The 14,280-nt window shown below is 42.1% G+C and overlaps 1 protein-coding gene across 8 annotated transcripts in view; it reads left to right on the top strand.

Moving 5' to 3' along the window:
* Window positions 1-14,280, top strand: part of ERC2 (ELKS/RAB6-interacting/CAST family member 2) — a 1,139,467-nt gene that overhangs the window by 416,343 nt on the left and 708,844 nt on the right. For all 8 annotated transcript variants that reach the window (XR_016350432.1, XM_075938891.2, XM_075938890.2 and 5 more), the window contains one exon: window positions 5,740-5,907. Coding sequence is in view for 7 of the 8 variants with exons in the window: in XM_075938891.2 (XP_075795006.2) it covers window positions 5,740-5,907 (168 nt within the window). In the remaining variant the exon portion in view is untranslated. The remainder of the gene's footprint in view (window positions 1-5,739; window positions 5,908-14,280) is intronic.

Raw genomic sequence — 14,280 nt, 5'->3', positions numbered from 1 at the left:
AGCTCTAACAGTGGTTTGGTTTTATTGATCTCCAATGGCATTTAAAAAGTAGGAATTTCTGAAGAGGAACTTTTGCATGGATTTATATGAGAGGATCAAGTTTTATGTACAGCTAGCCTATCGTAATATTTTTGTGGCAATAGATTTTCCTGTGAGCTGTCTATTTCATGACTGAGTACACCAAGTATTATTTTTTAAATGAAACTTCACTAGGGGGCTGTGTCCTCTGCTCACTACGCTTGCTTGCCCCTCTCTCCGCTTTCGCTTTTCTGACAGCCTGTTGATGCTGATGATGTGATGACTAGGGATGTAAGCGACTACTTGAATATTTGACTACCCGATAAGCTTAGGTATAGGCTTAGGCTTTTCAGGTTGCTTGCTTTCCCCCCTCTCCCTTGCTGCCTCTATATCACAAGCAAAAGGGGAAAAGCAGGAGCCCGAGCTGGAGGAGGAGGGGGGCTGGCTTAAAAGCCAGTTTCCCCCTTGCACCTTCTTTGTGTTGCGTGGGTTGGGGGGGGGGGGAGAAGCAGGAAAGGCAGAGCCACAGTGGGGAACCTGGTGCAAGCTGGGACATAGCAGTCCTGGCTTGTGCTGTGTCCCAGATGCTACAGCTCTGTTTTTTAAATGTAGTAAGAGCTTGACTGGTCTTAGTACATTTAAAAGACAGAGCCACAGTGGTCTGGAACCCGGCGCAAGCTGGAACTGCTGAGTCCTGGCTCACACCGGGTCCCAGACCCACCCTTGCTGCAGCTCTGCAGTTTAAATGCACTAGAAGCCGGTCTGCCTGCACACCTAGCTGCTACTAGGTTTAAACTACAGACCCACAGCTTATCGACTAATTGCGTACTCAATACAAATTGTATTGAGTTCACGAATAGTTAGTTACACGCTTCTTAACATCCTTAGTGATGATGTCATTCTGTCGCCTGGCAGGAAAAACTTTTTTATATACAGTAATTCTTCATTTAACACGTGCCTGCTTAACACGTTTTCGCGATAGCACAATTTTTTTTTTAGGGAGTGTTTTTTTAATTACACGACCGTCCCTAGAATAACACGATTTCCCCAGCCGGCCCATTGCCAGCGGTTGCGCAGGGCTTCCCCCGTCTCCCTGCAAAGCGGTGGAGGGTTCGCCTCTCGCCGCGCTGTTCTCCGCAGACTCCCTTTTGCCGGACACCTTGCCCCCTTCCCTCCACCCCCGCTTGCAGGCCAGCAGCTGGGTTTCCACATCCGGCCCGTCACCGGTGGCTGTGCGGGGCTTCCCCACCTCCCTGCAAAGCGACTGAGGGTTCGCCACTTGCCATGCCATTCCTCAGTGACCCCCTCTCCCCTCGCCAGATGCAGTGCAGGTTCCGGCACACCTGTCACAGGGGCATACTCCCAACCCAATCCCCCTCCCCTCTCCTCCGCAGAGCCAAACACCTCCCCTCCCTGCTGTAATCCAGTCCCCTTTCTCCCTCAACCCTATGTCCTGGTCCCAACAGACATGACCGCTTGAAACGCAACCCCCAACTTTTCCATTATTTTCAATAGGAAAATTGACCCCGCATAACACGTTTTCACTTAACACAATCATTTTGTAAAACATATCTATAGTGTTAAATGAGGAATTACTGTATAGAGGTAACAAGAAAACTACAGAAAACCTAAGGCTTAATATTTTAGCTATTTTGATCTGAAAAATAACAGAGTAGGGAAGACAATAATTTGTCATAATTTTCTAATATCTTTACTCAGTTTTCCAAACCTTCCCTCTCCTTGTCTATAATGCCTGGTTTCTGCTCACTGCAGCATAGGTTGCTGCATTTCAGTGCAGAAGTATGTATATACAGGGAGACCTGTTTTAAGTAATACTTCAAGGAAGCAAGTGTCAGTTGTAACTCCCATTTTAAGTTATAAATGGTTACAGTTAAGTATGTATTAAAGTTCTTTGCTGAGTTGGTGCCTGGATGAAGATTTTTGTGTGTGTGTGTGTGTGTTTCATTTTAAAATTATGATTAACAAAGAAAAAATGTAAACAACTGTGCTTATCATCCCCCTTTGGCTTTTGCTCCCACCCAGTAATAAGTTGTCCTTTCTATAAAAACAATGCTTACAGTAGAGAAAAAAATTGAGATGCCTTTAATGGGTTTACTTTCCAATTCAATCTTAATTTGTTATATATCTTTTTCAGTTCTGCTTTACAGGAAACCCTCACCATTTGTAGTGGATGCATTTCTGGCACCACCGCAAATGGCAAAATTTGTGAATCCTGGGAGCTGTGGCTCCTGAACTCACCCTGGGGCTGGGAACCCCAAGAAACTAACTGCACTGACTCTCACCACCCCCCAGGTCAGGACAGGTGACCCCTGTGAATATGCAGAACTGTGAATAACGATTCTGCAACATGCATGGATCTCCTGTATTTACCACACTGTGTTTCTACTAAAGTAATCTCTTTGACTGCGTTTTCCAGCAGAGAGATGTTGCTTTTGCTCTTTCCATTTCAGTAACCTTCATGTGCAAGTTTTTCATTTGCAGAATATTAAGCTCAACACAGCTTACATAGTGTATTTTGGATTCTTCTACTGTGTAGTCATTCCAAGTTGGAACTTTTCAATCTTAAATTATTCCAGTGCTGGATCATTTAATTTTCATATTGTTCCTATTCTTTTGTTCCATGTACAGTGCAGCTTGTTTAAATCCTATATTGTTACATTTTCCAGTTGCATGTTTACTGTTCATTCTGTATGATTTCACTTTTTTCACCTTTGTTATCATAATTTGCTATCTATCTATCTATCTATCTATCTATCTATCTATCTATCTATCTATCTATCTATCTATCTATCTATCATAATTAAGAATGATTATTGGTTATTATGGATCTGATTCAGTAAAGCAGTTAAACGTGCTTAAATACTTTGCTTGGTTGGGATGGAATTTCTCAGATGAATTAACTTAAACACATGTTTAAGTTTTTTGTTAAATCTGGATAGTTAGTATTTTAAAGAAACTGTGACAAACTTCTACTTAAAATTCCTTTGATTATTGTAAACCATAGCACAATAAGGAAATTTTAAACACCATAAAGCTTGATTGTTGGTAGTATGAATAATAAATATGTGAAGTCCCCATACCGCATCTCAGTTCATATTGTGTATTCATAGAAAAAGAGTCCAGTGGACCTCTCCTCCTCTCATACACAATGTGTAGCCCAACACCTATTCTACTTGTAAGCATGCAATATCCCTGTGGCACGTGTTGTATATAATTTGTTTACATAATGCTTTTCTCATATGACATTTCTAACATATTTTAACTACATTGTGCAATAATTATTTGTCTCTGTCTTTTTGTTCTTCAGTTGTCCCTCTTTTTATCTTTTCTGTCCCCTTTCTCCTGCTGGCATTCGCTTGTCTGCTACTATGATTCTCTTTCCTTTTTTGTATGTACTTCCTAGCTGCTTGATCTCACTCTCCAGTGTATGTAACTGCCCAATCCCTAGTTCTCTGCTTCCTGGGACATACTGTTTAACCACTGGTCATCCCTTCCCGTGCTTACCCTGATTATGCTGCCTGGTCACTTTGCTTCCTTTCCACTGGACGTTCCTTTCATGTTGATTACACCATATAATACCTGTCAGCTTTAATCCCATTTGTACCTATGATCCCTGAAGATGGCTTCTTTTTCCTCTCTTATTTCAGATGTAGTTAAAGGGGCTTGCTTTCTCCTTTCTTTCCAGTGCCTTTATGGATATCCAGACTCTTACCTGCAATGATAAATCTAGTTGTCTATAAAAACAGCTGTATATGAGTAGGAACCAGTATCAAATGACTTACTAGTTCTTTCCAGATCACAAGTTCTCTACTGACCATATTTTGACAACTATTTCAATATTAGCCAATTAGCCCATCATAAGACGGGATTTTCAGGTCTCTTCTCCACGTCTGTCTTCTCTCCTGAGCCTCCAATCTCTCATTCCATGTCTCTTTCTCTCCTCCTCCTCCTGCCTCCCCCGCCTCTCTCTCTCAGCTCTCTTCCACCTCCTGCCTCTGTCTCTCTCTCTTTCTCTTCTCCTCCCCCTCCTGCCTCTCACTTGGGGGACTGCGGAGCCCAAACAGTCGCTTGCGCTACTTGCTCCCACGCGGCGGCCCGGCTGAGCAGTGCAGAAGTCAGCCGAGCGCCACGGTGGGAGGCGAAGGGGGGCGGGGCAGTGATGTTCACGGCCAGGGGTGGGGCCTGGAGCCACTGTCACGCCGCACATTACCACCCCACCCCCTTTCGCCTCCCGCCGTGGTGCTCAGCTGACTTCTGCACCGCTCAGCCGGGCTGCTGCAGGGGAGCAAATGGAGCAAGCGGCCATTTGGGCCCCGCACTCCTCATGCAGCACGGGCCACCCAGAGGGAACTGCCAGCATTTCAGCAACAGCTCCGCCCAGAGGGAACAGCCAGTATTTCAGGCAATAGCGCCACCCAGAGGGAACAGCCAACATTTCAGGCAACAGTGCCGCCCAGAGGGAACATCCAGCATTTCAGCATTACAGACTCTCAGACATTGGGCTAATATATATATGATGTATTTTTTTATCTTATGAATACATTCCACCAACTATCTAAGTTAATGGTATATCAAAGTGGCATGGTTATTTAGAATATGACAAGTTAAAGTTGTATGTGTTTCCTGACTCTTGAGGTGTTATTAGTGTAAACTTAACCCTGTTAATAAGTATAATAGAATTTCATATTTTTTTACTAAGAAATAAAAAAAATCCATAATATAGAACAACTTGATTAGATACACTCCACAAGGGCTGGAGGAAAGGACCTTTTTTATTCAGGGCCTTCAGATATGTTCACTTTTTTACCTTATAAGATTTGCAGTGAATATAGGAAGTACTTTTGTTCTTCACTTACTGAGATCCTTACAAGATGTACATTGAAGAAGATAAAGGCTCCTGTTAAAACTCTTCCTTTGTTCGGTGGCACCTTGATTTTTTTTTCTACAGATAAGGTACCTTGGTATTATATAGACAGGGTGACCTTCCCTAGCTGTGCATTTCATTACTTTAACAAGAAAAATAAAATAAAACAGTTCAGAGTACTATTTTCAATTGCTTACACATTATCAAATCAAAATGAACTTTCCTAAATTATTTATAAGCACCTCAATTCAATAAAGGATGTTTTTATTTTCAAATTTCAATTTAGTACTTTATTGTTTTAGAGCTGTTGAACAACCAAAACAACAAGCTCTAAAGAATAATTAGAGAGTATATTTATTTTATTCTCTGAGGGTACGTCTACACAGCACGGCTATTTTGGGATACTGGAGGTATCCTGAAATAACTACCCCGTGTCTTAACATGCTGCGCATTATTTTGAAGTATTTTTTGAAATAACGGGCACACTATTTTGGTATCCCTGTAACTCTCATTTGGATGTCTCAAAATAGTGTTATTTTGAAATTTGGTGCTGTGTAGATGCGCCAAATGTCAAAATAAGCTATTTTGAAATAGAATTGAAATAAGACCCACAATTTGCTTAGTGCAAATTGCGTATCTTATTTTGAATTTAGGGAGCTTTGTAGACATACCCTGAAAGAATAAAAATCAGCTTTGGGCATAGAAAATCTTTGCCCAAAAATGGAGATTTCATATGAAATAGAAAATGGGTTAAAATGGAGAAGCTTAAATAACCTGAACTATTATTTACTAACATTTTTTCCTTAAAGTCTTCGTGTTTCATTTATTGACTACAGGTTGATGCCTTGAGATTGCGACTGGAAGAAAAAGAAAGTTTTCTTAATAAAAAAACAAAACAACTGCAAGACCTCACAGAAGAGAAGGGAACCTTGGCGGGGGAGATTCGAGATATGAAAGACATGTTAGAAGTAAAGGAAAGAAAAATCAATGTCCTTCAGAAAAAGGTAAGACTTCTAACAAAAACAGGTGTTATACAATTTGTCAGAAACTAGCAAGAATATGTATTCATTTCTTTGGGTACACTGCTCTGATTATGATATAAAAGACAGGGCTTAATACTGAAATCCTTACTCATGAAAGTAGTTCCTAGTGACATATTTGTCCTATTGACTTCAGTGGGATTATTTCTGTAAGGATTACTTACACAAGTCAAAGTTTTGAGGGTGGGCCCGCCATGTATAATTATTAAATTCACTATAGAGAATACCATATGATCAAGTGTGTACAAAATTAGTGGCATTAAGGAAAAAAAACTTCTTCAATATATTCAGATAAAATTCTTTGACTTTGAAAAAAACTGATTCTGTTAGCCTTATGCAGTCCCTTACACAGTCCGATTCATTTGAGTAGTGTCACTAAAATGAATGGAATTGCATAAGGAATAATGTCCCACTCAATGAATGTGTGACAGAATGTGGCTGAAACTGTTTCACTATTTGGAATACACATTTTAGAGTTTTTAAGAAAAGACTAATTAGGGAACCTAAATTATTTGAGATCATATATCCTGTGATTTGTGTGTGCAAAAATCTAAGAAACCCAAAGCAGTCCCCAAAAAGGGGAACAAATGCTGTCACAGATCAATTTATTCCTTCCCTCCCCACATTTTACAGTAATTACTAGCATAGGATTGCATCTGTTCTGTACTCACTCTCTCTCTCTCTCTCTCTCTCTCTCTCTCTCTGTCTCTCTCTTTCTCTGTTATATATATATATATATATATATATATATTTATATATATATATTTACAAACAGAAAAAGAAAGAAAAGGAAATATAACACCTGCTAGTGTCTGTAATCAAGTATGTTTTTAGGAGTATTTTTAAAAATAAACTCACTTAAATTTGTTGCCTATTAATAGTTGCCCACTCAATGTTTTGTGATGTACTGTTTAATATTTTCCCAGTTCCCAGCACCCTAAACTCGAAATAAGATATGCAATTTGCATAGTGCAAATTGCGTATCTTATTTCTATTCTATTTCAAAATAGCTTATATTGAAATTTGGTGCTTCTACACAGCACTACATTTCGAAATAACGTTCTATTTTGAGACATCCCTTAACTCTCCTGAACGAGGGTTACAGAGATGCTGAAATAGCATGCCCGTTATTTTGAAAAATATTTCAGAATAACAGGCAGCTTGTTAAGACGTGGGGTAGCTGCGCTGTGTAGACGTACCCTTAGATCACATGCTTGATTAAAGTTGTGCAATGTTCTCTTATAATGTATTTTAGCCTCCTGCTTTGTCCGCTACTTGCAGGATTTTCTGGAAAAGCAGCATGTACTCATAGGGGCTTGTATGCAGGATGAGCTAGCAGCCCCCACCATTAGCTCCCCTAAGTTCCTTATAAAATATCATATGCACTTGGGCAGCTGCCAGCAGCAATTTTGCTGCCCTCCCACCATTGCTGTGCTGCTCCTTGCCCTCTGTCTTAGAACTGCTCCCAGGAGCTCCTTGCTTGCAGTGTAGGAAGCAGGAGAAGAAAGGTTGCTGATGTTAGGATGTTTCCCCAGCCCTCTGATTGAGCCCCCCACTTCATACCCCATCTCTACAAAGCAGGTCTGTTGTGCTTCCTCCCACCTGCCTCAGTACATACTGTAGAGTGTGAGGCTAAATTAACCATAATGTGATTACCATTGACGACTCAGCCAAGTGCTGGTTCATCATTTAGTAGCAAGATATTCCCTTGGAATATTCCACTCTCTGACTCTACAACCTCAACCAAACATCACAATCATCATTGCTGTGTACACTATTAAATTGTTTAAAATTGTTTATAACTTTTACTGTATATGTATATACTGTCTTTTGTCTGCTAAAAAAGCCCCACCCTGTTGGGAAACTAACACAGCGGGGCACAAACTATCCAATAAGTTCTTGGACTGCATTGAAGACAACTTTTTATTACAGAAGGTTGAAAAAGCTACTAGGCGGAAAGCTGTTCTAGATTTGATTTTAACAAATAGGGAGGAACTGGTTGAGAATTTGAAAGTGGAAGGCAGCTTGGGTGAAAGTGAGCATGAAATCATAGAGTTTGTGATTCTAAGGTATGGTAGAAGGAAGAACAGCAAATTAGAGACAATGGATTTCAGGAAGGCAGATTTTGGAAAGCTCAGAGAGCTGGTAAGTAAGGTCCCATGGGAGGGAAGACAGTGGGGAAAAACAACTGAAGAGAGTTGGCAGTTTTTCAAAGGAACATTATTAAGGGTCCAAAAGCAAACTATTTTGCTGCTTAGGAAAGATAGAAAATATGGCAAAAGACCACCTTGGCTTAACCATGAGATCTTGCATGATCACAATACAGGAATGCAGGGGCAAGATTAGAAAGGCAAAGGCACAAAATGAGCTCAAACTAGCTACAGGCATAAAGGGAAACAAGAAGACATTCTATAAATATATTAGAAGCAAGAGGAAGACCAAGGACAGGGTAGGCCCATTGCTCAGTGAGGAGTAACAGGAAACTTGGAAATGGAGGAGATGCTTAATGGCTTCTTTGTTTTGGTCTTCACTGAAAAGTCTGATGAAGGAATGCCTAACATAGTGAATGCTAGTGGGAAAGGGGGTAGGTTTAGAAGATAAAATAAAAAAAGAACAAGTTAAAAATCATTTAGAAAAGTTAAATGTCTGCAAGTCACCAGGGCCTGATGAAATGCATCTAAGAATACTCAAGGAGCTGATAGAGGAGGTATCTGAGCCTTTAGGTATCATCTCTGGAAAATCATGGAAGACAGGAGAGATTCCAGAAAACTGGAAAAGAGAAAATATAGTGCCCATCTATAAAAAGGGAAATAAGAACAACCCAGGAAACTACAGACCAGTCAGTTTAACTTCTATGCCAGACAAGATAATGCAGCAAGTAATTAAGGAAATAATCTGCAAACACTTGGAAGATAATAAGGTGATAGGGAACAGCCAGCATGGATTTGTAAAGAACAATTCATGTCAAACCAATCTGATAGCTTTCTATGATAGAATAATGAGTCTTGTGGATAAGAGAGAAGCAGGGGATGTGGTATATCTAGACTTTAGTAAGGCATTTGATATGGTCTTGCATGATATTCTTATCAATAAACTAGGCAAATACAACTTAGATGGGGCTACTATAAGGTGGGTGCATAACTGGCTGGATAACCATACTCAGAGAGTAGTTATTAATGGTTCACAATCTTGCTGGAAAGGTATAACAAGTGGGGTTCGGCAGGGGTCTGTTTTGGGACTGGCTGTGTTCAATATCTTCATCAACAATTTAGATATTGGCATAGAAAGTACACTTATTAAGTTTGCAGATGATACCAAGCTGGGAGGGGTTGTGACTGCTCTGGAGGATAGGGTCATATTTCAAAATGATCTGGACAAATTGGAGAAATGGTCTGAGGTAAACAGGATGAAATTTAATAAAGACAAATGCAAAGTGCTCCATTTAGGAAGGAACAATCAGTTTCATGCATACAGAATGAGAAGCGACTGTCTGGGAAGGAGTACGATAGAAAGTCATCTAGGGGTTATAATGTACCACAAGCTAAATATGAGTCAACAGTGTGACGCTGTTGTAAAAAAAGCAAACATGATTCTGGGATGCATTAACAGGAGTGTTGCGAGCAAGACATGAGAAGTCATTCCTCCTCTCTGCTCCGCGCTGATTAGGCCTTAATTAGAGTATTATGTCCAGTTCTGGGCACCACATTTCAAGAAAGATATGGAGAAATTGGAGAAGATCCAGAAAAGAGCAACAAGAATGATTAAAGTCTAGAAAACATGTCCTATGAAGGAAGACTGAAAGAATTGAACTTGTTTAGTTTGAAAAAGAGAAGATTGAGAAGGGACATGATAGTGGTTTTCAGGTATCTAAAAGTGTGTCACAAGGAGGAGGAAGAAAATTTGTTCTTCCTGGCCTCTGAGGATAGAACAAGAAGCAATGGGCTTAAACTGCAGCAAGGGAGGTTTAGGTTGGACATTAGGAAAAACTTCCTAACTGTCAGGGTGGTTAAACACTGGAATAAATTGCCTAAGGAGGTTGTAGAATCTCCATCTGTGGAGGTGTTTAAGAGTAGGTTAGATAAATGTCTATCAGGGATGGTCTAGACAGTAGTGGGCCCTTTTATGAGGGCAGGAGACTGGACTCAGTGACCTCTTGAGGTCCCTTCCAGTCCTAGTATTCAATTATTCTTTCCCTGGAACCTAACCCACCCTATTTACATTATATCTTATGGGGAAATTGGATTCTTTTAACATAGTAGTATCTATGTAGTAGTAGTAACTACAATGTTAAACAAGGAGTTATTGTCTGTATAGTATGTCTAAATGATACCCTTCTTAATGCAAAGACACTTGCAAATAATAGGAATAAAAGTAAAATCAAACCAAATTCTTCTCCAGGATTCCTCCATCTTTAACATTTAAAGGTTAACGTTGGCTGCATGTGGCTCAGTCAAAGGTTGACTAGATGAGGATGTTTGAGTAATGCAACATGTGTTTGTATTCTTGGGAATTGAGAACACGGTCTCTGTAGAAGTAAAGGACTAAGTTCAAGGCGAGAGTTTAAATCCATGCCCTCTCTTTTTTGTTTTATGAAATTTTTAAAGAAAAAAACAACAGGTTGAGATTCTTGGATAGTCAACTGTAGTTTGTTACCTTCGGGATATGGAATACATCATATCTTAAACTACTCATTGATTCTGGATTTAATATTGTTTATTCTGGGCCTCAAACAAGGATAATTTTTTGGGGGGAGGGAAGAAATGTTGTTATGGGTTTTGATTGAAAAGAAGATAATTATTTGAAGCTAGTCAGAGACTTGGAATGTCACTAAAATTAATCCAGGATGTAACAGAGTCCAGGGGCCGCCTCCGGGGTCCACCCCGTGCCGTATTCCCTGCTCTGTCCCTTCTATTCTTCTTATACCTCTATGGCCTCCCTTCCCCCAATGTCTATGCCCCAGAGTTCTGGCTGTCCCTGTCACTCAGTGTCTGAGCGGGGCTTTCTTCCGGGGTTCTGGTCTCTCCGCTCTGCTTTGGATGGGGCCGGGCGCTCTGAGTCAGGGTCCTCTCGATTCACCCATGTCCCTCTGTTCTCCTGCTGGGGAGAATACAGCCAGCCTCCACTCCGCTCCTTCTGGCTCTCCCGCTCTCCCCACTTCTGCTTCTTGGCCTCCCTTTAAGCTCCCCACGCTCAGCGGAGCATTGGGGCGACACTGTGGCTTCCCCCACCTTTCCTCTTCTCCAGGTCCCAAGCCCCGCCGGTTCTGGACACACGGCAGCGCATGCGCGGCAGACCCAGCGTAGCTCAGAGCCTGCTCCCCAAAGCGCCGAAGCGGCGCCGCTCTTAGTGCGGGGGTTCAAGCCCCCATCACGCAGGAGATACAGCTCAGTAGGAAGAGCATAGGACCAGGTGATCAAATAGGTATGGTAAAAGTAACTTGTCATAGAAGCATCATAAGCAAACTACAGACATGTGGTCTAGATGCAATTACTATGAGGGTGCATAAGTGGCTGGTTGAAAAACTGTGCTCAGAGTAGTTATCAATTATTCACTATCAAATTAGGAGAGCATAATGAGTGGGGTCCCACAATTTCTGTCCTGTGTTCAGTGTAGTCACCTGATTAACAGAATGGTGAACGTGCTTAAAAATATGTGGATAAGATGGGGAAAGGTTGCTAGCATTCTGGAGGACAGGATTAGAATTCAAAAGGACCTTGAGAAATTGGAGAATTGGTCAGAAACCAACAAAATGAAACTCAATAAAGACAATTGCAAAGTACTACACTTAGGTACTACACTGAAGATAGCACAAAAATAACAGACTTAATCCGCAGAGAGGGAGTTTTAGGTTAGATACGAGTGAAAACTTTCTCACTGTAAGGATAGTTAAGCTTTGAACAGGTTTTCAGGGGAGATTGCAGAATTCCTGTCACTAGAGGTTTTTTTAGGAAAAGCTTAGGCACTCACCTGTCAGGGATGGTCTAAGTATATGTGATTCTACACTGGGAATGGTGACCTTGATTAGGTGACCTTTTGAGTTTCCCTCCAGCCTAATATTTCTGATATGTAGTGAATGTATGCTTTTGAATATACAAGGTATTGCATATTTTTGGTTTTGTGGTTTAAGATTATTCCACTGGGCTATATCTACACTGACCAGTCTTGTAAAAGAACATATGCAAATGAGCCATGGCGATGAACATTGCCACACCTCATTTGCATTCTTAATTAGCTGCCATTTTTGCTCAAGGGGCTTTTGTGCAAGAAGGAGCAGTTTATACTGCTCCTTCTTGTGCAAAAAACCCCTCATGCACAAGAGGTATTCTGCTGTCAATTTTTAGGCAGAATGGCTCTTGTGCAAGAAGGGGTTTTTGCGCAAAAAGGAGCAGTCTACACTGCTCCTTCTTGCGCAAAAGTCCCTTGCAAAAAATGGCGGATCATTAAGTATGCAAATGAGGTGCAGCAATATTCATCGCCACAGTTCATTTGCATATGTTCTTGTTTAAGACTGGTCAATGTAGATATAGCCCAGATGTTTGAAATTGGTACCATAAATTCTCTTTGTTTGGCCATACTGAAAGGAGGACAGGAGAGGAGACATTGACATGAGTTTAATCATCCTGAAACTTAGATATTTGAGATTGCCTGGCAGATAACAGTATATGGTGCAGGTAACCCCCATGTTTATTCCATAGTTTGTTGGGGGACTTTTACCAGCTCCTCCTCTTTTCCATACCTGTCCCTCCAAAAAATCCATTATTGAGACCTTATTATACCTAAGATGAGGGGGCACCCCAATCTCTTGCCCCAGATCACAGTCCCCTCCTGCCCTAGCTCACAACCCTAATCCCTGCACCCCCTCCTGTACTCCCATTCTTCTTTGAGTAGTCCATGTGGGTGCTCCATTCTAGGTGTCGGGCTTATCCCGGTGCCACTGATCGGAGGATTTTACAGCCGTGGTCAGCCGGACTGCGCATGCGTGGTTAGTGTCTCGTGCTGTTCTCGCCTTTCTACTGTCATGTGGTCTGGCTTCTGCCAGTTCCTCTCAACCATCTTCAGTTGCTGGTGGAGCTCCCTTCTTCTCCTCAGTATGAGGATTGGTCATCTGGGAAAAAAGTTACAGATTAGAGTTTTATAGTTAGTAAGTTATTCCTGTTATACTCTTCCGGTTAGTTTAATTAACCCCCCCCCCCCCCCCAATTTTTTTTTACTTAGCTACTAGTTCTTAGTTAGTGTTAGTTAGCTTAATCTTATTAGTTCCCTAATAAGAAATGTTCCCTGTGTCAGGACACGATGCCTGTTTCAGATGGCCATATTCGCTGCCTCGGAGAGTCACATATTCCCCAATAGTGTACCCACTGCTCAAAACTGACTGCGAGAGCAGGTAGGGACAGGGAAATGCGTTTAAAAATGATACTCTTCGATAAGGCTTTACAGCCTTCAGAGGTTAGCCCTTAGGACTCGGCCGCAGCACAAAAGTGGAGAGCGTCATCCTCTGGGTGATGGCCTCAAAGAAAAAACGAGCCTCCCCCACTCTCTCATTGCTTGCCACTCCCATGTCAAGAATCAGCCGGGGAGATAAGCTGGGCACTTCGGGAATTGTCCCGCGGCCTCCTAAGCCTGTGCTGCCGGTCAGTCCCAAAAGACCGGTTGCGTCAGCACCATCGGTACGTGTCGCATCAGCACTGGTGCCATCAACTGCACCGAAGATCGTGCACAGACAGATTTCGGCAACATTGGAACACTATTCAGCACTGACAAAGCGGGCACTGGAGACGGCACCGCAGAGGGCGTGCATGACGGTGCCAGAGATGGCACCGCAGAGAACTCAAGAGACAGCACCAGAGACGGCACCGGGCACAGACTCTCCATGCTCGTCTACATCACACTCCATACTGTAGACCGAGGAGCGAGTGCAAACTTCAGCACTGAGACAACCGGATGATGACTCTGATACCGGGATCACTGCGGTTCCTACAAAGGTGGCTAGGAAATTCGTAGCACACTTCCCTTCACTCTCTCCATCTCCGGTATTCTCCCCTGCACCATCCCCATCACCGCTGGTGCGTAGATCCGCTCAGAGGACGTTCCATGTCATCTCAGAGTGTAACCCAGACCCACCCCTTGATTGCCTCAGCTGCACTCTGCACTAAGGCGCAGACCATCCTCTGTACGACACAGGTACTCACCTTGAAGCTCCCATACTCGGAGCCGCTCTCTGTGTGAAACATACCATGGTAGGCATGGGAGTGTGTATCCCTCCAGAAGATCATCTCCAGCATATTCACATAGCTTCTACGAGCACCGTTGTAGCTCCCATGGGTGTCACAGATCTCA

This window comes from Pelodiscus sinensis, chromosome 11 (assembly GCF_052426305.1).
Source record: "Pelodiscus sinensis isolate ZL-2025 chromosome 11, ASM5242630v1, whole genome shotgun sequence".
NCBI classification, from domain to species: domain Eukaryota; kingdom Metazoa; phylum Chordata; order Testudines; family Trionychidae; genus Pelodiscus; species Pelodiscus sinensis.
The sequence above is the reverse complement of the archived record's forward strand: the minus strand, read 5'-3'. Positions and strand labels throughout refer to the sequence as shown.